Genomic DNA, 27,900 nt, shown 5'->3' with positions numbered 1-27,900 from the left:
AGACAATGCAGGAGTGGCTTTGGCACAAGTCTCTGAATGTCCTTGAGTGGCCCAGCAAGAGACCGGACTTGAACCTGATCAAACATCTCTCGAGGGACCTGAAAATAGCTGTGCAACGACGCTACCAATCCAACCTGACAGAGCTTGAGATGGAAGAAACTCCCAAAATACAGGTGTACCAAGCTTGTAGCGTCATACCCAAGAAGGGTCGAGGCTGTAACCGCTGCCAAAGGTGCTTCAACAAAGTGCCGAGTAAAGGGTCTGAATACTTATGTAAATGTCATTTCATTGTTTTTATATATCATATATTTGCAAACAATCCTAAAAAACTGTTCTTGCTTTGTCATTATGGGGTATTGTGTGTTGGTTGATGAGGGGGAAAAATATTTAATCCATTTTAGAATAAAGCTGTAACAAAATGTCAAGGGGTCTGAATACTTTCCGAATGCATCGTATGTTAGGGCGGAGAAAGGGAGAAAGAGTTGTAGGAGATGAAAGCGGGAGACAGGACAAGTGATGATGCTGCATCTTCAAACTTGGCTGGGAAAGTCCTTAGTGTCCTTTTTTTTTGGGGGGGGGGGGTCGATTCCATGGATCTGCTGTGTCATGATGCAGTGTGTATTATGGTCACTGGAGGGAGTGTCTCAACCACGGACACGTTCTGCGCGTTGAATCTAGATAGATTTAAGAGAACAGCTCATAAAGGGGGGTGGGTTAAAGAGGGGGTGCAGGGGTGAGTCAGCATTCTTCACACAACCCAGAGATAGAAACGGACCAAGCTAATGACTATGGTCCATTTCTCACTTCTTCAAAGTGTGCACTCGTTCACCCCCCATGCATGGATTTAAAAGGATTGAACTGGACCCTCTTTGATTGGAGTGGTGTAAGGCAGCTTCCACCATGTCTTTGCCCCCCCCCCCGGATGTGAGGAACATGGTGGAAGCTGAGTGAGGTCAGAGGTGATGTCACAGCACACTGTAGATTCAGCTAATAATATGACAATATAACTGATCAATAAAACTGAAGAATCATCGTGAATATTTTATTCCCTGTTCAAAACCCCAGCAATCTCAAAAATCTCTGCAATCTACTTGTTTTCTCATCTAATGCACTTCTTATCAGTTTCTTCACATAAAACGTATCTCAGACAGATCAACCTGCGCATTAAATATGGAGTCAGCCAGCTTGAGGTCGCTCTTCCAGTGTGAGTGAGAGGGGAGAGAGAGAAGGGGGGGGTTGGCTGCAGCGTGACTTAAATATGCTGCAGCATCCAGCAGGTTGTGTCTTTCTGTCTCTCGTTCTCTCCATCGCACGCACGCCTGCTCTTTACTTCTCTCTTCCTCTCTCCTCTCTTTGCTCGGTCGCTCGCTCCTCTTCTCTCTCAGTCTGCATCCTGTAGCCCTGCTGTGCAGTCCTCTCTCCTTCTTTCGCTCTCTACATCTCTACTACTCTCTCTGCAACGCTATTGGAGAAGAAGTCACTGACACACACACACACACACAATCTCTTCCTCACACACAGTCTCTTCCTCACACACAGTCTCTTCCTCACACACACACACACACACACACACTTCGTCGCTCTCACACACTCTGTGCGACCAGCCCAGCCAGCAGGCCCGTTTCGGAGCAGGGGAGCCCAGTAGAGACCTATCCCAGGATGGATGTACTGATGAGAGGGTTCAGCATGGCTAAGGAGGGGGTGGTGGCCGCAGCAGAGAAGACTAAGGCTGGGGTGGAGGGGGCAGCCGCCAAGACCAAGGAGGGGGTCATGTATGTAGGTAAGTGTTTGTGTGTGTGTCTGTGTCTGTGTGTGTGCTTAAAAGGGCTCCCGTGGGTGCACCAGTCTGGGACAGTTACAGTGAGAAGTGAGAAGAAGGGGAGGTGGTTGCCAAGGAGCAGAGGCAGAATACTGCAGAACTGGTGCAGAGAGAGAGAGGGAGAGAGAGTGAGGAGGAGGAGAGGGGGAAGAAAGAGAGAGAGCTGGGGTGTGGTGGAGACAAGGATGGAGGAAAGAGTAGATGGAGAGATAGGAAGACATTGAGTGAGGGAATCAGAGAAAGAGAGGAGGATCGAGAGAGTAGACTGCGTACATTTCTATGAATAAGAGTCTGAGAAAAATAAATTAGCGGAGAGTGATGAGCGAAACGAAGAGGAAAAATGAGTGGATGAGAAAGGATGAGAGGAAGAGAGTAAATGGGAGGGAACTAGACGAGAGGAGCGGAGAGAGGGAAAGATGTAGTGTGACATTGGGGGATAGTGTGGCGGCACTGCAGCAGTTCATAAGAGCGCTATAACATGTTATAATCAAGATAAGACCATGCCAAGGCTGCTACCACCAGGTCATTAGATAGGGTCCAGTACTGTGAGAGGGGATTCTGTGAGGGGATTCACCAGTGTGTGTGAGTGTATTTGTGCGTCAGAGCTCAAGGTTAGCCTGTGTGAGGGCCAAAGGGTTTGGGGTAGGAACAGGGTATGCATGCTGGCACGTGCACACACACACACACACACACACACACACACACACACACACACACACACACACACACACACACACACACACACACACACACACACACACACACACACACACACACACACACACACACACACACACACACACACACCATTCTGACAGTTACAGCTAACACTGCAGAATATCAAAACAGACAGAAAAAACGTGATGGACCTGATGAAACGTGTGTGTGTGTTTTTGTATTATTTGTGACTGGGGGGCGGGGCATCAGGGACATGGAGCACTGCAGCAATCCTCTCTCTTCGCCCCCGTGCGTGTTGTGTGGTGTGTATGCGCATGCGTGTGTGTCCTCACGTGCTGCTGGCTAGTGTGTGACCGTTGATGACTAACTACCTTACTCCCCCTTCAGAGTATGTGCCCTTTACAACATTCATTCATAGCCAAATCAATGCCAATTTACAATTAAAAGGGAGAGAGAGATACACAGAGAGAGAGAGAGAGAGGGGGGGGTGTTATGTCATAGAGCTAGCAGCTTAAAGATCAACAGATGGTGAAAGAGAGGGAGCGAGATGGATAAAGCCAGAGTAGGGGATAGAGAGGGGAATGGCGATGGTGGATAGAGGTAGAGGATAGAGAGGTGGACAAAGAGGAGCTGTAGTTAGAGAAAGAGAGAGAAATGTATTCAGTGGATTGTAGAGGCTCAATGTCCCTGATCACCTACTGCATCTAATCTATCAACTGAGACTTCAAGTTCTCCGCAGAGTGTGTGTGTGTGAATGTGCGTGTGTGTGTTAGCCCATTAAAGGAGCAGAGCCAGTCCAATCGGAACGAATCACGTGTGGATTATTACTTCTATCACAAAATGCAAAAGCAGAATGCACCTCCTCGCTAACAAGGTCGTCCACTCAGAGCTTACTGGAGCAGAAGTGTGCGTGTGTCGGTGTGTGTGTTCTGTCCTATGGAGCGTACGGCCGTTTCACAGGTCATTGGCTGAAGAGGAGCGCTCTCCCTCAGGGGTAACCCTGCTGCTAAACCTTACAGCTAAAACACTGTATTTGGTCCTTGGCCTGGATAGTGTAGACAGACAGACAGGTCCTACGCACATACAGACAGACACACACACGCAGTCGGATATGCTAGATAGAGGCCGTACCCAGGAGGGGTGCTCCTCTGACTCAGAGAAGGAAGCGGTGTCATAGCCACGCTACAAATGGGTGTGTATTGGTGTATGTCTGCTGCAGTACTGCGCAGCTCGGCACGTGGCTCACAGACTACGGGGAGCGTGCAGAGAGAGAGAAAGAGAGAGAAATAGACCAAGATGGAACGAGAGGGGAGAGAAAAAAGGGGAAGCGAAATGGAGGAGGAAGCGAGGCATCTGCAGTTCTGAGACTGTGGAGGAGAGAGAAAGGGGGGACGAGAGATAGCGATAAGGCGAGAGTGTGCATCTCCAATGAACTGTGTGCGATGGAAATGTGTGTCATGTATGTGAAAGAGATATATCATTATTCTGGTTTTGTGCTGGATTTGCTCATGCATCATCCCTATAGGCTCCCTTTCTCTCTATACCCCTCCCACTCTCTCTATACCCCCCCTCTCTCTTTTTCCCTCTATCCAGCTGGTTGCATAACTACTATTTAATCAGCCTAGGAACCTTTCATACTGTAGCATCAGAGAAACACTGTCTATGGAGGAGCGTACTTATAAGATAATATCATCCATTTGGATTTTACAGAGTGTGACATACAGTATGCTGCTGAATTCTACACTGCCACCTGCAGTGCTCTCCCTGCTACTACAACTTCACCCAATAAATGAGCAAAAAAAAAAGAAATGTCCTCTCACTGTCAACTGCGAAAGAAATAGAATAATGTGTCCCTGAACAAAGGGGGGGGGGGGGGTCAAAAGTATTAGTCAGTATCTGGTGTGGCCACCAGCTGCATTAAGTACTGCAGTGCATCTCCTCCTCATGGACTGCATCCGATATGCCAGTTCTTGCTGTTACCCAACTCTTCCACCAAGGCACATGCAAGTTCCCGGACATTTCTGGGGGGAATGGCCCTAGCCCTTACCCTCCGATCCAACAGGTCCCAGACGTGAAATCCGGGCTCTTCGCTGGCCAAGGAAGAACACTGGCATTCCTGTCTTGCAGGAAATCACGCACAGAATGAGCAGTATGACTGGTGGCATTGTCATGCTGGAGGGTCATTTCAGGATGAGCCTGCAGGAAGGGCAAAACATGAGGGAGGAGGATGTCTTCCCTGTAACACACAGCGTTGAGATTGCCTGCAATGACAACAAGCTCAGTCCGATGATGCTGTGACACACTGCCCCAGACCATGACGGACCCTCCACTTCCAAATCGATCACGCTCCAGAGTACAGGCCTCGGTGTAACGCTCATTCCTTCGACGATAAACGCGAATCCGACCATGAGACAAAACCGCGACTCGTCAGTGAAGAGCACTTTTTGCCAGTCCTGTCTGGTCCAGCGACGGTGGGTTTGTGCCCATAGGGGACGTTGTTGCTGGTGATGTCTGGAGAGGACCTGCCTTACCACAGGCCTACAAGCCCTCAGTCCAGCCTCTCTCAGCTTGTTGCGGACAGTCTGAGCACTGATGGAGGGATTGTGCGTTCCTGGTGTAAATCAGGCAGTTGTTGTTGCCATCCTGTACCTGTCCCGCAGGTGTGATGTTCGGATGTACCGATCCTGTGCAGGTGTTTTTACACGTGGTCTGCCACTACCAGAACAGCTGTCCTGTCTCCCTGTAGCGCTGTCTTAGGCGTCTCACAGTACGGACATTGCAATTTATTGCCCTGGCCACATCTGCAGTCCTCATGCCTCCTTGCACAATCACCCTGATGAGCAGGGTCCCTGGGCATCTTTCTTTTGGTGATTTTCAGAGTCAGTAGAAAGGCCTCTTTAGTGTCCTAAGTTTTCATAACTGTGACCTTAATTGCCTAGCGTCTGTAAGCTGTTAGTGTCTTAACGACCGTTCCACAGGTGCATGTCCATTAATTGTTTATGTTTCATTGAACAAGCATGGGAAACAGTGTTTTACGATTTATCTTTGAAAGACAGGTTCCTGAAAAAGGGAAGTTTCTTTTTTGCTGAGTTTACATTACATAACGGTCGCAACAGATTTCTGTTTGCTGCACTCCTTCATTAACACAGTACTTCTTAGGCTGTGTTTATATAGTTAATCACAAAACTGATCCCTGATCATGTTTCATGGCATCCATTGCAATGTGATTGCAGTATATTGATCTGTTGACATGTTGTGATGTCTCGCCTGTCCTCAGGTTCAAAGACAAAGGAGGGAATGGACGCAGGAGTAAACAAAGGTGAGACACACACACACATTCTTGTGGGATCGGATTGATTTTTTAACTGACTGATCCATCTCTTTGTGTCAGTTGCTAACCGCGACCAGGCAAACATCGTCGGAGACCCCACTGCTGCCGGAGCTGACCTCTCGCAGGGTGGCATGGAGAACACCGGACAGGCGGTGAGTTACCATGACAACAGATGAAAGAATGATTGATCAATTAGTGACTGACAGGTCAATTTGAACAAGACTATTCAAGTGATCAATAACTGGTAAGGAGTAGCAGATTAGGACCATTGACATACTAATAACTAGACACCAAACTTGACATTGTCATTCAGGTAGCCTATGAAAGCCCAGGCTTCTGGCATCGCGAGACCCTTCAATCAGGTGGCACAGCACCCTTTTGAAACGATTACAATATAATGAGAAATACAACTAGGTTGAGCAACAACATGACTGCAGCATCAACAATCATAACAGTGTCTAAATCCTTCAGTTGGGCTCAGACAGTAGTGCTTTTACCTGCGAACAGTCTGCTGCTTGACCACATGGTGGCGCTATTTAATACAGTACAGCAGCACAGAGACAGACGGGAATGACAGCTCCTCTAATAGCCAGTGGTTCAGAGGCCCAGGCAGATTAGGTTTGACGGTAGGCCTATAACTCACTCCACATTCCCAATATGAAGAGGTCTGCGTTTTTCTGCTGTGTTGTGAATCGTGTGTGTGTGCGAAGGTGTGTTTTACTTTGTGTGTTGGCACCTTTCTGTGTGTGGCAGCCAGTTTCGATGTCCTACTGTTGTGATCCTGCTATGCTGTTGTGTTGCGATGCTATTGTGTGTGCTGAGAGTGTTGATATTGTGTGTTGATATAGCTTCTATTTTGTGCGCTTACGTTGCAATTGTAGCAGTGTTGTGTTGGCGTTGTGCTGCTAACCCTTTGTTGTTATTGTTGTGTTTGTTTCCTCTACGTTCCATTGGTAGGAGGAGCCTCAGCCTGTATACGAGGTGCCTATTGGGCAGGAGAAAGAAGGGGGGGGAGGGGTCAGAGGTTGCTGCATGATTCCGCCTAACATAGATCATCCCTAAGTGCACATATCATTCCTAAGGGGGCTTTCAAATACTGACTGCCTAGTGTGCTGTTAGGACCTGGGGTTACATTCTAAACCTGTTTTAACCCTCTCCTAACCCTCTCCTAACCCTCTCCATAACCATGTCTAACTGTGTTAAACTTCAGCTAGGTGTAACATAGATAATGATGCTGCATCTCTGGTGTAGCATATGGACATGCACTTACTCTGAATGGATCCCTCTGGTTAGGGTGCACAGAAAAAGAGTGTAACAGAGTTTGTTCCTGTGCCATGCTAACGACTGCCGACAAAAAGAATGGCTTTGGTTGGTTGGGGCAACATTAGTTCAGGTCTCAAGGAGGGCACCATCACATCTACTCTGCTAGCTATGGAATGCTAACCTCCGCCTCATTAGACACTTCAGCTCAGAGACTGGGACTGAGTGGCCCTGTATCATACTTAACCCTGTCATAAGCATGACATAAGGGATAATGTGCTTGATGTAGCTGTAACCTACTGGGTTTGAAGCCACGGCGTCTGCACGCCGCACGATTGCGCTAGCCCAACGCACCAAAGCCGAGGTACCAGATCTAGGAGCTAACACAAGTCTTCAGGTCTCAGGCAAGGTTACTCATCACATGAATATGGTTCACTGCTTGAGACCCTAGACCTCTCATGTCATCCCACCTTCATTTTCTTCCTTCCCTACTCTTACGTAAACTCTCTCTCTGTAGGCGGAATATGGAGGAATGGAGCAGGGAGGAGAAGGAGAGGTAAGTGACAACGAACCACACGTTTTCTGTTACTTTCTTTATGCATAAGATGGTGATATCATGACATGATTGTTGATACTCCCTCTCTCGCTCACTCTCACTCACTCACAGGGCTCTCAGGGCGGCTACTAGTCATTCCAGGGATCTCTTCTCCCCAGCCTTCCGTTTGGTCGCTCGCTACCCTCACCCTGCTGTTCCAGACTTCCAGATGTTCTACTTCTTTTTTTGTGACTTTATGGAACCAAAACCGATACAGACTCTTCCAGATACCCCCTTTGCCCTCCCTGATACCCTCTGTTGCTCCTAGCAGCCCCCTTCTGGCCCCCCTCTCCTGTATAGCTCCCTGCCTTTGTGTCGTTGTCGTCATGTTGTTCGCCCTAGTGTTATGTTCTCCCTATCGCCACCCAGTACTCTATCAAGAGGCCTGCGCACACACACACACACACACACACACACACACACACACACACACACACACACACACACACACACACACACACACACACACACACACACGAGAGCTGTGATGATTATTCAGGACTACAGAACCACAGAGAGATGTATCGTAGTTTGAATGCTTGTGTGTGTGTCTCTGTTAGACGTGTCAGGTAGTAGGCCAGTTCAGGGGTGTTCTGTCCATGAGATGCTGCTGTAGGGACATGTGCAATGAATTAGAGAGTGTGTGTGTGTGTGTGTGTGTTGAAGTGTGTTTGGTCACACATGTAACAGGGTCATATTAAAACCAATTAACTAGCCGGCTTATATTGTTGCACGTGTTAAGTCAAGGGGTCTTAGGCATAGTTTACTGGTCTGTAACCTGATTTGATGTGTGCATCGATATGAGAAGGAAGCGTATGTGACCAGGTGTTGAATGTACGTGTGCCCAGGAGACAGCCACAGTACTTAAGTCCAGGGCCAGCTCCTTCTTGACCTCTTGACCAGCCAGTCCAAGTGGATTATTACTTGTTCATATGGTGAAACATAAATATGTACAAAAACGAAAACAAGAAAAAGGCATCCCCAAATAAAGAAGTTAACTAACACAAAGAAACACACAAAAGGCTGGCAGAGAGGCTTCTGGCCTCCTCTCTTTCTCCCAGACAGCCAATCAGCCCAATTGGCTGCACCTGATGTTCTTTTCAAGGCGTAGCTCAGCACCTAGACCTGCCAGCTGCCACCTGGGGGTGTAGTGTGGGTGTATCCTAGATAGTGCGTTGCCTAACTGTGTGTTAACCCCACACTACCCGGCATATCAAAACAATATGTCTTGAGACACGCCAGAAAGCAATACACATGTACTGTTAGTGTGTGTGAGAGGAAGAACGCCCCTGCCACCACTGGGAATCACATAACAGCAGAAGATATCAGTATACACAATACACTACAGTGGTTTTGGTCTAGCCTGGGTTTAGTCTGGCTCTAGATATGGCCTGGGTCGACTGGCAGAGTTGGAAGGGAGAAAAGCAGAAAGTGATTCAGAATGATGATTACTTGTGAAAATATGTTGTTGCCGTAGTAATACCAAGCAATAGTCAGACAGATAGGTAGAATAGACGAATGCATAGGGAATAGGGAATGCTGGGAAATGTGTATTCAAAATTGATTTTTGATTCCCACAAAAAATAGCAAATTTTCTACTGTCATTGGTCAACTGCTCCTGTTGTCAACCATCTCAGCCCCTCAGAGGCTTCCTCTGCCCTGTCACTCAGTGTGTCCCGCCCTTCCCTGTGTCAGCAAGTAACATTAGAGACTAAAACAGGTCTGCCAGGTGCAGGTACAAAGTGTGTGTCTGTGTCTGTGTGTGTGTCTGTTACATATACAGTAGGTCAGTCCAGCATCAGTGTCTGTATTATAGAGCAGGTATGTGTGTATTATTACTTTGAGGTCAATGGAAACTGATTACTGCATGTTGCCTTATCCAGCACTCTTATATTCACACATCACACACACACACACACACACACACACACACACACACACACACACACACACACACACACACACACACACACACACACACACACACACACACACACACACACACACACACACACACACGCGCGTATCCGTACAAACCCACAATCCATACACACAGTACACTCATCAAACACACAGAAATAATACACAAACACACTCACACCTTGTTTAAGTTGGCATCGAAGCATACTTGCTGATTTTATAAACAGTACCAGTGAATTAAAGACAGTTTTGTTGAAATCCAAACTTGTGCCAGTCTTCATTTTCCTTTTTGAGTTATTACTTATTATGCAGTTTACAACAGTATGTATGGCCTACATTATGTTACCATGGAGATAATGTGGTGCCATCCTGGATATTTTCTATGCTCTGTGCAAGTCTTAGCAATGTTTGTGGTGTGTGTGTTTGTGTGTGTGTGTGTGTGTGTGTGTGTGTGTGTGTGTGTGTGTGTTTGTGTTTGTGTGTGTGTTTCTTTAACTATCCTTGTGGGTACCAGATAGTAATAACAAGGAAAATTAGGTGGTGGGGACCTTTTGTTCGGAACCGAGGAAACAAGGCTGCGCCCGGGGGACTTCAACGGATAGCGACAGTGAGTCAACGGTGAGTCATCCACTACTGAAGGTCGGGACCCTACCTGGAAGCCAGTTGAAAAATATGAGATATTGACCACATATGAACACTTCATTCTGGGTAAAAACCCTTCTGTCAAATGTCATGAAAATAGTCGCTCCAGTCTATCCCGAGTACGGGAATTCCTCCGCATTATGTCAGAGGGCAAGGCCGATGAAGGACTGTGTTCCCTGGCTAATTATAGACGTGTGTCTGAATGGTATAGCCAACGTGAAGACCATGGTTTGGCACCCTCCACGTTAAAAATCCATCGGGCTGATGTCTGAAGTTTTCTGAAGTATCTTCTGCAGTTCCGAGATGAGTCTGCGGGCTACAGCCAGTGGGATTAGAAAGGTGTTACTCTGCTTGGCAAAGATGGAGCGGCAGAACCAGACAGCGCACAGGGCAAAATTTCACAAACGCTGTAGAGACGTTTCGGCATTGGAAGTAAAGTGACTTTGACGAAGCATTGCTACAATGAACTTTAATCAAGGGTCGGTTACAGACCGCAGAGCCGTGGCCGACCATATGTGTCACCATATGTGTCACTCACAACATTTTTTTAAATTATCACCTGGTAACCCGTTCAATCACCAGGTGCACAGCTGAACATAATGTAATGAGATAGAAGTTTGGACAGTAATTTTACAGATTTTTGGGGGGAAAACCTTCCAAAATTACCAGGGGTGCCCTCTATTACCTGGGCCTGGGTGTGGGGTACTCTCTACCCGGTAATGGACCTCCAGCAGCCCACTAAAGGCATTAAAAAATGTTCACCTGGTAACCTGTTCAATCACCAGGCGCACAGCTAGACTCAGAAAATTATAAAAAATACTTCCTGAGGGGCAAGAGGTCACAAATTTGGACTGGTGCCCTCATTCGTGATGGGTTACAGTTACCCTCGCAAAGAACCCAGCCCACCCTGAAGCCATTTCCCCCCGCCCCCTGTTTTTCAAACCCTGTTGTTGGCTCGGTTGTGCGGTTCCTACTAAACCCTCCAGCTAGACAAAGACCTCTCGAGCAGCGCCCCGGCCCCCCTTAGCTTCGGCCACGGGCAGTTCAGGGCCTCCCACTGGGTGCATGGTGGATTGCACCAGGGCCTCCTCCCGTCACGGGGTAGGACCGTGACCTGGCTGTTCTCCGTGACGCGCCCAGGTAGAATCTCTACGTTGCGAGGTGCTACCTGGTTGATCCTGCCAGTAGCATATGCTTGTCTCATAGATTCAGCCATGCAAGTCTAAGTACACACGGCCAGTACAGTGAAACCGATTGGATGGTTTAGTGAGGTCACGGCCCTGGCAGAGCGCCGAGACTATCTGGAGGAAGGCCAAAGTGGAGAAGGGTTCCATGTGAACAGCAGTTGAACATGGCTCATTCGGTCCCCGAGTGGCAGAGACGGGCGCCGTGACGTCTGCCGTAACGCAACCGATCCCAGAAAAGCTGGCGGGAGCTTTGTGAATGGCAGGGCTCCCTGGAGTGGGTTCGCCCCGAGAGAGGGGCCCAAGCCCTGGAAAGTGTTATGGTTCCGGCGGCGTCCGTTGAGCTCGCGCTGGCCCTTGAAAATCCAGGGGAGAGGTTGTAAATCTCGCACCAGGCCGTACCCAAATCTGCAGCAGGTCTCCAAGGTGAACAGCCTCTGTCATGTTACTCGTAGTTTACCTGATTATGGGTCAGGATTTTGTAAGTAGCAGAGCAGCTCATTTGCTGCGATCTATTCCAAGTCAGATCTAAGCTTTTGTCGGGGACGGAAGGCGTCTTCCTCCACCTTCCTCCTTCTTTACTAATGGGTTACCAGGTGCACAGAGAAGGGCCAGGAGCCAGAGTACGAGAGGCCAGAGGCCCAGAGAGAGGGAGAGGGCAAGCAGGCGAGTAAAGGTGGAGACCCGGGTTGAAAGTTCCACCAGCACCTGGTAACCCATATGTGTGGACTTTATCACCAGGTGCACGCGGAAGGGCCGGAATATGAGAGGCTGGAGGCCCAGAGAGAAAGAGAAAGGGCAAGCAGGCTAGTGAAGGTGGAGACCCGGCTGGAAAGTTCCACCAGAACCTGGTAACCCATATGCGTGGACATATGTGTGGAGTCTCTGAGCGGAAAGCGGGTGGGTCACCCGGTTACCAGGTGCCTGTGGTTCGTGACAGCGGAGCTGGTTACCAGGTGCACGTGGTTCCTGACAGGGTGGCTGTATACTTTAGTGTCCGAGAAGGGGTGCTTAAGTGTGGGTGCCCCAGTTCTCCTGGTGGGTGAGGTTATGGATGGGGGGTGGCCCCGGCTGGGACTTATGTTGAGAGAGAGTGGTGTTGACCTATGGAGTGTAGGCCTGGAGGTCTGTAGTTCCAGGGAGTATGCTATACTCTCAGGCCCAGAGAGAGTGGTGTTGACCTAGGGAGTGTAGGCCTAGAGACCTGGAGGTCCGTAGTTCCAGGGAGTATGCTATACTCTCAGGCCCAGAGAGAGTGGTGTTGACCTAGGGAGTGTAGGCCTGGAGGTCCGTAGTTCCAGGGAGTATGCTATACTCTCAGGCCCAGAGAGAGGGGTGTTGACCCAGGCAGGGAGTGTAGGCCTAGAGGCCTGGAGGTCCGTAGTTCCAGGGAGTATGCTATACTCTCAGGCCCAGAGAGAGGGGTGTTGACCCAGGCAGGGAGTGTAGGCCTAGAGGCCTGGAGGTCCGTAGTTCCACTGTCCTTCAAGGGGGCAGAGCAGGCAGCCTCTGTGGAGGTTGGCTGCTCTGTCCCCCTTTTTTTTGGCCTACTGGCAAGGGCTGGCCCTGGAGCCATTTCCCCCATCAACACCTGGTAACCTGTTCAATCTGTTGATGTTTGGACTTTTTCTGAAGATTTTTTAAAAACCTTCCAAATGATCAGGGGTGCCCTCTATTGGCTGGGCCCGGGTGTGGGGTGCTCCCATCCCATCCCATGCATGGAGCCCTTCCACCCTCCTAAAGGCATTTTTAACCTGGTAACCCGTTCAATCACCAGGTGCACAGCTGGAGAGAAACGTGTACTCCAATTTTTCAGAAAATTATTCAAAATACTTCCCGAGGGGTTAGAGGTTCCAATTTGGACGGGTACCTTCTCTCGTGATGGGCTACAGTTACCCTTGGTGGAATAGGACCAGTCTACCCGGAAGCTATTCCTCCCACCCCCTGTACTTATTTTTATCACCTTCTAACACAAAATTATATTATAAAATGTTATTGAAATAGGTTTTGATTACATGGAAATGTGCGTCTAGGTGTGCCCTTTCATGCAAAAAAAAACACCATCCAGATTGGACATTTACTTTTTGAGTTATTAATGGTTAAAGAGCAAAACGGGGGTTAGGGGATTTGACCCCATCTGGTGGAGCAACACGGTAGCCATGCGGGTGACAGGGCTTATGTCGACAATTGGCCTGCCCCATAGTAACCCCATTCAGTTCCAGATGGACTAGACATGTACCGGGGAAATTTGAGAAACCTGGGTTTCGACAAACAGAGAACCATGTCCTAGAGATCCGGGAATGGTGGCAAACGTCTAGACCCGTGAGGATATTTAGAAATGGGCTGTTTCGAGGGTTCTGGGTCCTTCAGAACCACGGTTCTAACGCTCCTAAGGTGGCCATCCCTTCGGCAACTGATTGGTGGTTGTTTAGCCCCAGGGAGGGCCTGGTTATGTTCCCATGTCCTGGATTTAAAAAAGGCTGGGCCTTTTATCCCATTCCTTTTATCCCAATCCAAAATATGATTTTGGATTGGAATCAATTCTTTGGTACCCGCAAGGCCAGCAATACAAAACTGTGTGTGTGTGTGTGTGTGTGTGTGTGTGTGTGTGTGTGTGTGTGTGTGTGTGTGTGTGTGTGTGTGTGTGTGTGTGTGTGTGTGTGTGTGTGTGTGTGTGTGTGTGTGTGTGTGTGTGTGTGTGTGTGTGTGTGCGCGCGCGTGTGCGCGTAATGCACCAGGGGTTTAGTCAGGCTCTTTGTCCTCCCCTAGAAGTACTGTATGAAGCAACTCCCTCCCTCGGCATGCTGGGAGCTGACAGAGTCACAGAGAGGTCTAGAGGTGGTGGTGTGTATTCATGGAGGCCAAGGGAAGCCAGGCTCCCCCAAAGAATTTACCAAGAAAAAACGGAAAAAAAAACATTCTAAATAATATATCTTTCGTCTCTCTGTGTTTCATAAATTTCCTTCAATACGCAAGAGGCTGAATATATCTCACCGGAGAAAGCATCAGAGTGTCTCAGTGTGTGTAGCCATCTATCAAATTCTGTCTGGTCATAAAGAGTATGACATTGTTGTCGCCCGTAGCATTGAATGCAAGGGAAGCAAGCGAGCATTTGGCCTCCCATGATAAATAAAATTTAAATAATAATAAACAGCAAATCAGCATTAAGCTAAACTGAGTGAGCTCAGATGTGAATGGTCCTGGCGCACCAAAAAAAAGTTTCAAGGGAAGCCAGCTTGGATTTGGCTTCACACCAATCACATTTCATGAGAAGAAAAAATGTAATTGACCAATTTTTTTTTTTTTTTTTACATCTCGTTGTGTCATTGTCCTCCGGTGGTTAGCTGGCTAAAATCAGCCCTTTTCTAAATTATCCATGGCTGGACATAGGGATTTGAACTTTTGTTTTTTCTTAATTCTCCGTACTGGCCAATAATTATAACTCTGATTCTAATCCAACCATAAATTCATACAATGTGCTCCTGTCCTGTCCAAACTTTTGACTGGTGCTGTAGGTTGTAATATGTTTTTTTACTGTCAGCCTGGCCTCCTCAATGATTTTACCCACGCAGCACAACTGGTTAAGAGGTCAGGAAGAAAACAAAGCCAACGTAGAACCTCTAGTGTCATTGAGCCCAGTCCTAGGGCTCTATTCAGTCTGTATCGCTGAAGCATTATAGATTGTTCAATATAAATGTAAAGGTAATTACAGATTGAGCCGACATATGCATTGTTAACAGTGATGCAGTCTCCCCCAACGAGGCAACATTGCCTTTAAATTTCTATCACGCTGTAACGTTCAGTGGTCTAAAGTACTTTAAGTAAATATTCTTTAAAGTACTTTAGTAGTTTTTTTGGGAATCTGTAATTTACTATTTATTATATATATAATACAATACAAGGAAACGTACCGTATTATATAGAGACATGATTGCATGGAACTCCCTTCCATCTCGTATAGAGAAAGTGAACAGCAAAACTGGTTTCAAAAACCAAATAAAGCAACAGCTTGCGGCACAACGCCTCTCCCCCATTGACCTACTTGTTGTGTGTATGTACTGACAGGTATGTGTAACTGATAGATGCACATACACACACTACACGTGAATGTTTTTAAATGTATATAAATTGTAAAGATTTTTGTCTGTAACGTCTTTTCCGTTATTTGGCGGACCCCAAAAACATAAGCTGTCACCATTGGCGTAGGCTAATGGGGATCCTACTAAATCAAATAATTCCTAAAAAAATGATGTACTTTTTACTCCATACATTTTCCCTGACACCCAAATGCACTTGTTACATTTCAAATGCTTAGCAGGACAGGAAAAGGGTCCTCAAATTCATGCACTTATCAAGAGAACATCCCTGGTCATACCTACTGCCTCTGATCTGCTTCGTTTGTCATTTATATCTGAGTGCTGGAGCGTGCCACTGGCTATCTGTAAATGTTCAAAACAAGAAAATCATGTCGTATGGTTTGCTTAATATAAAGAATGTAAAATGATTTATACTTTTACTTTTGATACTTAAGTATATTTCATGAATTACATTTACTTTTGATACTTAAGTGTATTTAAAAGCAAATTCTTTTAGACTTTTAACCAAGTAGGATTTTGCTGGGTGACTTTCCCTTTAACTTGAATCATTTTCTATTAAAGTATCCTTACTTTTACTCAAGTATGACAGGTGGGTACATTTTCCACCACTGGTAACGCTGAACTTTAGCGATACGGTTTGAATAGAGCCATTAGTGTTTTAATGATCTTTCAGGATGACATGTAACCAGCCCAATGTTCCATTCACAGACAAGTCCTTAACTGCTCCACACACACTTAGATCCTGCGCCAGAAGACATTAAAACAGAGGAGTGTCTTGCCAGAGGTGGAATGGAGAGGAGCCACACCTAGGTGTGGTAGGTGTCACTTTCTCACACTCATACATACATACATACATACATACATACGTACAGCCAACACCCCTAAAGAATCCACACAAACACAGAGAAACAATCTATGAGAGAACTGTCCTGGTACGGAGTGCGTTCTATGCTGGTTTTTGGCTTGGCCCACATATCGTTGTGTTTGTTTTTATAGCTGAGCTGTTTTGACGGTCAGTCAAAAGGTCTGGTAACCTCCCAGGACATCACATCCAGTATTTCCTGTTTCCCATGCATCTTTATATCAAATAAATGAATTATTCATGTATTAATTGCATCTAATAATGTGTCATTTGCATCTTCACATTATGGATATCTATGAAGTGAATAGGGATTGTGTGTGTATGTGCATGCATATGTGACTCCCAAGTCCAAGTATCTGCATATCCTTCATCATTTTTGGGTCCTCAGTTCAAACAATGTTTGAGGATCCTAATAAAGTTAGGAGGCGTCTCCCGCCTACGGTATTTACAGTTCCGCTGCTGGGCATTTCCACTGACAACAAGTTTTCATATGGACACCAACAACAAAAGCATTGCGCACCCTGAGGTGTGTGTGTGTGTGACTTGAGGGGTGTGTGATGGAGGGGTGGCCTCTAAGCAGCTCTCCCAACCTCATATAAACCAATGCACACACACACACCCACCCACATCCAAAGGTTCTCACCCACTCTACCGCCGAGTACAGAACACGCAGAGATGGATCTTCTGAAAGGATCAGGGAAACAGGTGGATGCAGTCATCGACAAAGCAGGTGAGAAAAAGGCATCTATAAGATAAATTGATAATGGTGTTTGTTTGCGTGGTTGAATGATGGGGGACATTCATGTGGAGAATTAATCGTTTAAAACCAAACACACAGCAAAAATGATGTTTATATGCAGTAATATACAGTTTTGCTTTGATGTTAGTGTTCATTGTTGTGTTATCAGCCTTCAAAATGTTCAATCTGGACTTTGGAAGTTTAAGCGCATCTGCAGTTGATTAGCCAACAACATTCTTAAACCAAATAAGGAAGAGAAAAAAAAATCTTGGATCTGTACTTTATGGCACTGCTCATGTTTCAAAATGTTCAGTTGGATTTGTCTAGATTTAAAAGTGTGGGAGCTCATTTCTATAAGAAAGGGAAAAAATAAACAAAGATTCTGTGGCATCACATCATGAGTTCCAGCTGATACATTCTCCCTCACGAGACATACGATTTAATTCCACCAAATGTCTCGTCATGTCGAGACAGAAGGTGCATGTTTGACAGCCCCCTCTCTCTCTCTCTCCCTCTGTCTAGCTGGTGTGGTGAAGGGGAAGGTGGGAGATATGATTGGAGGAGGAACGAAGGAACCGAAGAAAGATCAAGGTGATCTGTCTATTCTGAGTTACAATGCTAACACGGTCATGTAGCCTCACCTGTATGGGTCTAGATCAGAGATGTCAAACGAAAGTAACGCAGTATACTTTCAAATAACTAAAACCAAATCCAAACTGTGTGGAAATTATAATAGACTCACATACAGTTTCTTGGCTGTGCCCAGCTCACTAAAAATCACAGAAATGAAAGCTAGATAGTAATGGACCATCGAAAATTCCAAAAACAGTGAAAAGTGGGACAGTTTTTTGCTAATTTTGATGACGAGGAAATATAACTAATGTTCAGTGTGACCCTCCGGACCTCGTTGAAGACAGAATGCGGCACCTGGGGAAAAATGAGTTTGACACCGCTGATCTAGACACACACCCACAATGTCAACTCTATTACTTGAATCCCTATCTACAACATTCAGTATGTTGCAGCCTCCTAAATGCGACCCAGGTGTAAGATGTATAATGATTCTGTTGGTAGTCCGATGTCTTTGTATGCATTGTTGGAATGGTATCTGATGATGTGGTTGTTTCTCCAGGTATTGGTGAAATGGTGACTGATGATGTGGTTGTTTCTCCAGGTATTGGTGAAATGGTGACTGATGTTGTGGTTGTTTCTCCAGGTATTGGTGAAATGGTGACTGATGATGTGGTTGTTTCTCCAGGTATTGGTGAAATGGTGACTGATGATGTGGTTGTTTCTCCAGGTATTGGTGAAATGGTGACTGATGTTGTGGTTGTTTCTCCAGGTATTGGTGAAATGGTGACTGATGATGTGGTTGTTTCTCCAGGTATTGGTGAAATGGTGACTGATGTGGTTGTTTCTCCAGGTATTGGTGAAATGGTGACTGATGATGTGGTTGTTTCTCCAGGTATTGGTGAAATGGTGACTGATGATGTGGTTGTTTCTCCAGGTATTGGTGAAATGGTGACTGATGATGTGGTTGTTTCTCCAGGTATTGGTGAAATGGTGACTGATGATGTTGTTTCTCCAGGTATTGGTGAAATGGTGACTGATGATGTGGTTGTTTCTCCAGGTATTGGTGAAATGGTGACTGATGCGGTGAAAGGGGTAGCAGCCAATGCAGCCAAGGACAGTGCTGCAGACAAGGCCAAGTCTTTCGGAAAGAGCCTTTTGAAATAATCACCCGACCTGGACTATACCATGTCCCCACTCCCCACGCCATCCCTACATGGACTCTACTATCTCTCCACTCACCCCTGAAGAGTTCTCTGGATACCTCAACCACAAACCTTCCTTCCCCTCAACCAACCCCATACACTGTACTGTAACTGAGATCTATATAAAGTTAATAGGACATGAATAAACATGAATAAAACACCTATCATCTTTCAGCACTAGTCTCTGTCTGTCTGTACCTCACATACTGCACCTATACATCACAGTCAAGCCACACTTGTGTTTTTGTCATAATTTTATTGGTTTTCAACAACAAAAAAGGAAATACACATTTCCCAAAGCAATTTCCATTTGCGGGCATGAACGGGTTATTGGAGAAGTAAAAGGAGAATGTTTGTTCCATTGAGTATCTCTACTCTCTCGCTCAGTGTGGGGTGGGGGGTTTGGAGGAGGGTCAGATTGGACAAGACAGGAAAGGTTGGGGGGACTGATGTAGTGGAGAAGGGTGTAGAACTTTACTAACAACCAAACACAGTAGAACCCAGTGTTCCTCAGCACAGAACGCTAACCATAACCCCTGACCCCTGACCTCTAACCCTGAGCCCAGGGCCCATATCAACAAAGCGTCTCAGAGTTGAAAATTGGTCATACGTGCTGAGAATAGAGATATTTCACTCCTACTATTATGAGTGAAAATAAAAGCTATACATGAAGCCTCTTTCGTCATAAGAGTCAAACCTAGTTGACAGATAATTAGGACACCTCATGAGCTGTCCTAACCAGTTAAGAGTTACCAGCAGGTGTCTTGATAACAGACAAATGCAGGCAGTCAGTGGTTCCTGCGTCATTTGCAATAGCTTTTGAGTTTTTAAAAGAACGTTTTGACATTTCATCAATTCCTAAATAATCTAGACCTACAATCAACAGTATCTCTTGCCCTTTTGACAATGATTTCACATGATATGCCTAAATATTTATAACCACTACGCTAATGAATAAACACATTTTCCTTTTGATTATTTAATGACCTACATCAAGTTATTTCAAGTTATCCATTTGGAACGCAACCTCACATAGTTAAAAAATGTCTAAATTGGGCAACCCTATAAATTGTGCAACTGTAGGCATCTAGTGCTTATGCAACCTTTGATTGTGTTCAATGAAAATGACAGACCTTTCAAACATTATGGGCAAGTGACTTGATGCCTACTGTGCCAAGCCATTTAGAGTTGTTAAACGGGAGTGACAATGTGTGTGTTGCTATAACGGTAATATTGTCAAAATAAAGCTTTTGACAACCATAAAAATTTGATTACAGTATTTATTTCATGCATGTCAACATATTGGGCAATAATTAAAAATATGCAAAGTGATCGTGTCAGGATGAAAATTATATCAAACGTTTTACCATTACAACATTTGATGTACGTGTTTGCTCTATAGAGTTCACAGCTGCCAATGCCTCATTGTGATTGGTTATTCCCCCATCATTTACAACAATGGCAATGAGCGTCATCACTATCTTTCCTTTGCAGAACCTCAAACCGTCGTGATAAAAGTTTTAGGAGTTGATTTTACTCCTGGCTCAGAGTTTGTCTGAGCAGTGCCTTTTTGTTTGTTTGTATTGTTCCCCATTTTTTCTCCCCAATTTCAATCTTGTCTCATCGCTGAAACTCCCCAATGGACTCAGGAGAGGTGAAGGTTGAGTCCGAAACATGAAGGTCGAGGCCGAAACATAAACCCGCCAAACCGCACTCTTAACACCCACCCGCTTAACCCAGAAGCCAGCTGCACTACTGTGTCGGCAGAAACACTGTTCAACTGATGACAGCCTGCAAGCACCCGGCCCGCAACAAGGAGTCGCTAGAGCGCGATGTGCCAATCAAAGCCCCCCCGGCCAACCCGGATGACGCTGGTCCAATTGTACGCCGCCCTATGGGACTCCCGGTCACAGCCGGTTGTGACACAGCCTGGGATCGAACCCAGCTCTGTAGTGACGCCTCAAGCAGTGCCTTAGACCTCTGCGCCACTCGGGAGGCCCATCTGAGCAGTGTCTTAAACTTATTCTGAGTTTGTTGTGTGTCTTAAAACAGGTTATAACAGGATTCCTAGGACCTTTTCTGAGATGCTTTGTGGATACGGGCCCTGACCTCTAACCTCTGGGAGGAAAACTGAGGAACACATATGATGTCATCTTTCCCTGTTATAAAGTTTTAAACTATTTCCCTTAAAAAAAAGAAAGTATAAGTCTAAAGTTAACATTAAATCGATTTCCTTTTCTTAAGTACAGTATAGGGGTGTATGTGCGTCTCTTCAGGTCAGAGCTCCGTCAGAGCTAAGGCATCTCCAGTGCTGTGGTCTGAAACCATGGCAACACCAGGGACAAACAAGACAAAAAGACAAGACATTGAATTCAGATAGTAACGGTGGGAGTGGGGGGGGGGGTGTCTTGAATCTCTCTCAGCATAGCTTGCTTCCTGCTACAACCTGCTCCTTTCACAATACACAAATAACTGAACGACATTACTGAAACAAAACGATACAGATATACTGAGTTACCGTCATGATAATGAGATACGGCGAGGTCATGGGACTCAGAACACAGTATGTTTCAGTGTGTGTGTATGCATGTGTGTCTGTGCGCGTGCGTACGAAGGGGAGGCGGAAATCTCTCATGTAAATGCTCAAATGTTCTAAAGGCTGATTGGGGGATGGGGAAGCGGTGGAACCAATAGCAGGGCAGTATGGGTGGGGTCTGACTTTGATAGGGTGATTATGTGACGGTGATGCCGGCCTCGTTGTAGACCTTGAACACCTTCTCGATGGCGTTGACGTACGCAGCCGTCCGCAGGTCCAGACCCAGGTTGTACTTACTGGCCGTACGCATGATTTGCTGCAGGGGGACAAAACACACAAACACTAGTTAGATACCAGTTACACTGGCAAAACCAGTCACACACACTGACACAAACATACACAGACACATGGTGGTGTGATTGAGAGGTGCCCCGGGCCAGGGCGGGGGCATTGTCATTATCACAGTCTGTCTCATAAAGAACATATGATTAAATACTAGGATCTGACTCATCGGCACTAACCTCACAAACACACGCAGACACACACACACACACACACACACACACACACACACACACACACACACACACACACACACACACACACACACGTATACATGTAAGCATGCTCACACTCTTACCCTGGCAGATCTCTCCATGGTGTAGGCCAGGCCAGAGTGAACAATGTCCTTCTCAGAAGCACCCTGGAGTGGAGAGAGGAAGGAAATATGTGTTATCAAACTGCCAACATATTACATAATTTGTGTGTGGTGTGTGTGTGTGTGGTGTGTGTGTGTGTGCTCACAGCAACTCTGGCCTGGAAGTCAGCGGTGGGGACAATGGGGATCGGTCCTCCCTGCTTTCCAAACTTCCTCTCCAAACTCTCCTGAACGGACACTGAGAGACAGCGAGGGATAGAGAGGGAAATAGTTAGATGGCTATTTTCAAGTATATCCAGTCGATCAACATTCATCCCTGAAGTTTCCTCTGGGTTCACTCACACATTTTAGATTAGTATTGTTTTCTTTTATTCAAAACCTGAACGTCAGAAAGGCGTATCTGTCTATCTGGCACGTCACCTTAAATGAACCTACGTTATATACGGGAGAGGCCAGCGGAAATATCACCGGTTACACTTCTTTCACGGTCATCTTTTCAGTTGTCCTTACAACTCTGAAAACACGGCGACAATTTCCAAGAGAGGACACAGTACTGTATCTCCTGCTACACAGAGGTTGTTAAAGGAAGAGGAAAAGGCTTCAGAACTGACCGAACACAGATCTTCTACAGACCGAGAGACGAGATCAGAAAGCGGACACACAGCTCTAGAGTGAGTACAGATTAAAGACTTCCAATATTAGTCAAGGAAATACAGGGCCCTGCTCCTAATATTTAACCTGGATTTTGTTGTAAAAGAGAATATGTTGTTAATGTGTGACCTAGATAATAAATACATTAACATTCATCTTTATTACAGGTGGTAGTAAACAAACAGTCAAAGGAAATCTATTTGCCACATCTAGAAATGGCAGAGGAAAAACAACAGAACATATTGCCCCCCCTCATCCCCTACCCTGAGGGGATGACAGATGAAAAGGAAAAGAAAATATATAAAAAAACACTTTTGCAGGGAGAGCCAGAGATGTTATATCGTGATGAACGAAAACATGCTCCGTGCAACCTCATTTTCTACACAACAAACGGTCCTACATGGGAAGAGGAAATACTGAAATACTATCCTGAGGGAAAACAGTGGATAAAAATTCAAGATGGCAAACAAATGAAAACGAAGGCAGGCACTATAAATGTGTATTATTCTGGGAAAATCATGGTGCAGGGTAACAGTGACACGCTAAAGATATTCCCAAATGATTTCCCAGCCTTGAGCGAGAGAGTGAGAAAGAGTGTCAAGAGCAAGCGTGTCGAGGCGACAGAGCATGTCGAGAAGAAAATGGCAGAGCTCGGCATTGAGGAAAGAGGAGAGCAGAGGAAAAGAGAGAGCGAGGGCATAAAAGAGGAAAACATAAAACAGGAAGCCATAAAGGAGGAGGTGGAAGGAGGTAACGGGAAGCACTGAACATTCCAGGGCAGATCAGAAGAGAAACATTATTTTAGGGGATGTATTATTTGATGAACAATTATGCTAAAGCCTGCTCTTCCTCTCACCGTATTTAATGTATTTCTTATCTGTTGTATTTTCTACCTTTTAATGTTGGTGTTTTTTATTGAGCTTGTATGAAAAATGCATTCATACGTGCTCACCATCATTATCTTGCTTTGGTTATAGTTTAGCACTTTCCCAATGATAAAGGCGCTTAAAGCAAAAAGGTGGTGGTCCCTGTGAATTTCCACAGCAATATGTGTTTCATTTTGTTTCAAAATGTGTGCTCTAAAATGTATCAAGATTTATTAAACGCACTTCTAATAAAGTTTGATTTAACAAGTGTCAGGAGTCAGGATGTACTATATATATATATATATATATATATATATATATATATATATATTGGGGCGGCAAGTAGCCTAGTGGTTAGAGTGTTGGGCAGGTAACCGAAAGGTTGCTAGATCAAATCCCCTGTAAACGAGGTAAAAATCTGTCATTCTGCCCATGAACAAAGCAGTTAGCCCACTGTTCCTAGACCGTCATTGTAAATAAGAATTTGTTTTTAACTGACTTGCCTAGTTAAATAAATAAAATAAAAAATATATATACGTAGGTGGTAGTGGGAATCTCTCTTGTATTGGAAGGTGAGAAGGTGGCTGTGTGGGTCAGAGGTAAGAGGTCAGGACTTACTGAGGAGATGGTAGTTGGAGTCTCTCTCGTATTTGAAGGTGAGACGTCCATAGCTGACATGGTTCAGGTTCTTGAGCCACTCAAAGTAGGACACTGTCACACCACCGGCGTTCAGGTACATGTCCTGGGGGAGGGAGAAACACACACAGGAGGGTAAACAGATAAATGTCTCTATCTGGGATTGTTGAGTGAGTCTTCAGCTTCTTGATTGGTTAATGAGAGAACTGCAGACACTGTGAATGTGTGCATGTCGGCCTTAACATGCAAATGTGTGTTTTATTCGTGTGTGTGTGTGTGTGTGTGTGTGTGTGTGTGTGTGTGTGTGCGCTTACAGGGATGACCATGACTTTGTTCTCGAGGAAGATCTTGTCAGCGTCGGGTGTGGTTGGGCCGTTGGCTCCCTCAGCAATGATCTAGAACAAACAACAACACTGGCTAGAGCAGAGGACTGTGGGTAGTGTAGTTTAAACATGAGAGGAAAATATAGGGTATTGTGCATAGTGTAGTTTAGATAGGGGTGTTGTCTGTAATGTAGTACCTTGGCCTTGATTCTGTGGGCGTTGTTGCGTGTGAGCTGCTTCTCGCTGGCGGCAGGGATCAGGATGTGACACTGTGCTTCCAGGAGGCTGCCCTCGTATGGCTGAGCCCCGGGGAAACCTACGATCGTACCATGTTGCTGCGCACAGACATGCAAAGACACAGGTAAGTATGAGAGAGAGAGGAAGCCTTTGGCCAGCTCATATTCAGAGCAAGAGAGGGAGGAAGAGAGAGGAAGGGGGGTAAACAGAAAGAAGAAGAGAGAGAGAGAATGCAGGAGAGTAAGAGAGTATTTTTACCAGTTTGTAGTCCTCCAGCTGCTTGGGGTCAATGCCCTCTGGGTTGTAGATGCTGCCGTCATACTCAGCGATGCCCACACACTTAGCACCGTACCTGTGGAGGTACCGCATGGAGTGGAGACCCACATTACCAAAGCCCTAATGATGACAGAAAGGGAGAGAAATCATTATGTCGTCATCACTACCACCACCTGCGCAGTAACACCCGACCAGGCCTGATCTCAGCTCCACTACATACACATGACACTAGTGCCCCCATGTGGCCCCCCTCTGTCACTGCAGAAGCCACAGCCACAGATTACTAGCTAATGAACTGAAACAGCAAATAAGCAGAGCGAGAGGACGGAAACCAGGTAATATCAAATATTATCCAAACCTGGTACAAATGGGAAATGTGGCTTTAACTATGACAAGTATATAACGCTGCTATAAGCCCTGCACAATAGATACTGTAGTTGAGAGGCATGTGTGTCCACAGCAGCAGTGGCCGATGTCTATAAATATTCAGAGATCAGCTCCTTTCCTCCGTCTATCCCTCCATTATCCTCACTTCCGTTTCTCTCAGTTATCCTCTCCTTTGTTGCAGTATAAATCTGACCACTCCTTTCCTCAACTCTCTCTGTCATCTGCTAGATACATGATGACATTACAGATCTGCATACTCACTAAATCTCCAAGAAAATCTAATCACACACACACACACACACACACACACACACAAACACACACACACACACACACACACACACACACACACACACACACACACACACACACACACACACACACACACACACACACACACACACACACACACACACACACGATAGGCAGGGCACAGGGTGAGCTCTCTCCACCTCACCCCTCTCCCTGCAACCACTACACACAAACAGACATTCCTCACCTCCAACCTCTCTCTGTTTAGTCAGTCAGTCTGTACATCAGGCACCAAGGCGAGATGTGAGTATATCAACAGATCTCTACTGCTGTTGCCATTAACTTTCATCCTAACTTAATCGGTAGTACATTCACCCTTACACTGAGTGACCTACACACAAACACATACTTTGTCGTACACTCTCAGCAGCTCATTACAGGGAAAGGGTGATAATTATAGACAGGCTTCCAGGAAAGAGGACAAGGCCATGGGGCCTGCAAGTGTGTGTGTGTGTCCGTCTGCGTGTGTGTGTGTACAGTCAGGTCCGGGCTTCTTCATGTGTCGCTCCGAAAGATATAAACACCTCTCTGGGAAGAAGATTAACTCATGGTGTAATCATAACAACATACCGGAACTCAAGTCCTTCTGCACACCCGACCTAGAATTCCTTAAAATCAAATGCCAGAATTCTTAAGGAACTTCACTGGACTCTATGTGAACTGGAAACCATATATACTGAGGCTGCATTTATTGTAGCTGGGATTTTAACAAAGCTAATTTGAGAACAAGGCTACCTAAATTCTATCAGCTTATTGATTGCAGCACTCGGGCGGGCAATACATTCGATCACTGCTACTCTAACATTCGCGATGCATACAAGGCCCTCCCTTGCCCTCCCTTCTGCAAATCCGACCATGACTCCATCTTGCTCCTACCGTCTTTATAGGCAGAAACTCAAACAGAATGTACCCGTGACGAGAACCATTCAACGCTGGTCTGACCAATCATAATCCACGCTTCAAGATTGTTTTGATCACATGGCCTGGGATATGTTCCGGGCAGCCTCAGAGAATAACATCGATCTATATGCTGACACGGTGAGTGAGTTTATAAGGAAGTGCATTGGAGATGTTGTACCCATTGTGACTATTAAAACCTACCCTAACCAGAAACCATGGATGGATGGCGGCATTTTCACAAGACTGAAAGCGTGAACCACCACATTTAACCATGGAAAGAGGTATTGGAATATGGCTGATTATGAACAGTGTAGTTATTCCCTCCGCAAGGCAATCAAACAAGCGAAATGTCGGTATAGGGACGAAGTGGAGTCACAATTCAACGGCTCAGATACAAGACGTTTGTGGCAGGGTCTACAGGAAATGACGGACAACAAAAATAAAACCAGTCATGTCACGGACACCGTCATCTCGCTTCCAGATAAACTAAACACCCTCTTCAACCGCTTTGAGGATAATACAGTGCCATCGTCGCGGCCCGCTAACAAGGACTGCGCCCCCTCTCTCCGTGACCGATGTGAGTAAGACATTTAAATGTGTTAACCCTCGCAGGGCTGCTGGCCCAGAGGACATCCCGAGCCGCGTCCTCAGAGCATGTGCCGACCAGCTGCCTGCTGTGTTTACGGACATATTCAATATTCTCCCTATCCCAGTCTGCTGTCCCCACATGCTTCAAGATGGCCTCAATTGTTCCTGTCCCCAAGAACTAAATGCCTAAATCACCGTAGCACTCATTTCTGTCATCATGAAGTGCTATGAGAGACTAGTCAAGGATCATATCACCTCCACCGTACCTGCCACCCTAGACCTACTTCAGTTTGCAAACTTCCCCAACAGGTACACAGACGATAAAATCTGGACAAGAGGAATACCTACAGTTGAAGTCAGAAGATTACATACACCTTAGCTTAATACATTTAAACTCAGTTTTTCACAATTCCTGACATTTAATCCTAGTAAAAATTCAGTTTTAGTTCAGTTAGGATCACCACTTCATTTTAAAAATGCGAAATGTCAGAATAATAATAGAGAGAATGATTTATTTCAGCTTGTATTTCTTTCATCACATTCCCAGTGGGTCAGACGTTTACATGCACTCAATTAGTATTTGGTAGCATTGCCTTTAAAATGTTAAACTTGGAAGACCCATTTGTGA

The 27,900-nt window shown here is 45.8% G+C and overlaps 2 protein-coding genes and 1 long non-coding RNA gene across 4 annotated transcripts in view; 2 read left to right on the top strand and 1 right to left on the bottom strand.

Moving 5' to 3' along the window:
- The first annotated feature begins 1,260 nt into the window (after positions 1–1,260).
- On the top strand, positions 1,261–9,867 carry LOC135523810 (alpha-synuclein-like). 2 transcript variants are annotated; one of them, XM_064950737.1, is made up of 6 exons: positions 1,261–1,780; positions 5,775–5,816; positions 5,889–5,980; positions 6,786–6,809; positions 7,606–7,644; positions 7,756–9,867. In XM_064950737.1, exons 1-6 carry the CDS (start codon positions 1,660–1,662, stop codon positions 7,774–7,776), a joined length of 339 nt encoding a protein of 112 aa, XP_064806809.1. In that variant the 5' UTR covers positions 1,261–1,659; the 3' UTR covers positions 7,777–9,867. The 2 variants fall into 2 exon arrangements, with proteins under 2 accessions (XP_064806809.1, XP_064806810.1); XM_064950738.1 differs by lacking the exon at positions 6,786–6,809 and having other exon boundaries at positions 1,264–1,780.
- A 9,271-nt stretch (positions 9,868–19,138) lies between these two features.
- The window catches only part of LOC135523808 (glutamate dehydrogenase, mitochondrial-like), a 44,479-nt gene continuing 35,717 nt past the window's right edge, over positions 19,139–27,900 (bottom strand). The window contains exons 7-13 of the mRNA XM_064950735.1: positions 25,068–25,205; positions 24,770–24,907; positions 24,564–24,644; positions 24,232–24,355; positions 22,243–22,334; positions 22,079–22,141; positions 19,139–21,754 (exon numbers count right to left, since the gene is read on the bottom strand). Of these exons, the coding sequence (XP_064806807.1) occupies positions 21,635–21,754; positions 22,079–22,141; positions 22,243–22,334; positions 24,232–24,355; positions 24,564–24,644; positions 24,770–24,907; positions 25,068–25,205 (756 nt within the window). The 3' untranslated portion in view covers positions 19,139–21,634. The remainder of the gene's footprint in view (positions 21,755–22,078; positions 22,142–22,242; positions 22,335–24,231; positions 24,356–24,563; positions 24,645–24,769; positions 24,908–25,067; positions 25,206–27,900) is intronic.
- Positions 22,328–23,882, top strand: LOC135523809 (uncharacterized). The gene is made up of 2 exons (XR_010452872.1): positions 22,328–22,767; positions 22,915–23,882. It is a non-coding gene; the product is annotated as an uncharacterized LOC135523809 (long non-coding RNA).

Source organism: Oncorhynchus masou, chromosome 31 (assembly GCF_036934945.1).
Source record: "Oncorhynchus masou masou isolate Uvic2021 chromosome 31, UVic_Omas_1.1, whole genome shotgun sequence".
Classification (NCBI taxonomy): domain Eukaryota; kingdom Metazoa; phylum Chordata; class Actinopteri; order Salmoniformes; family Salmonidae; genus Oncorhynchus; species Oncorhynchus masou.
This window is presented reverse-complemented; position numbering and strand designations above follow the sequence as displayed.

Excerpts from the sequence above, each read along its gene's own strand:
- LOC135523810 (XM_064950737.1), top strand. The coding sequence starts at position 1,660 with ATGGATGTACTGATGAGAGGGTTCAGCATGGCTAAGGAGGGGGTGGTG. Across the intron at positions 1,781-5,774 it reads GGAGGGGGTCATGTATGTAG|GTTCAAAGACAAAGGAGGGA; the intron begins GTAAGTGTTTGT and ends GCCTGTCCTCAG. Across the intron at positions 5,981-6,785 it reads TGGAGAACACCGGACAGGCG|GAGGAGCCTCAGCCTGTATA; the intron begins GTGAGTTACCAT and ends TTCCATTGGTAG.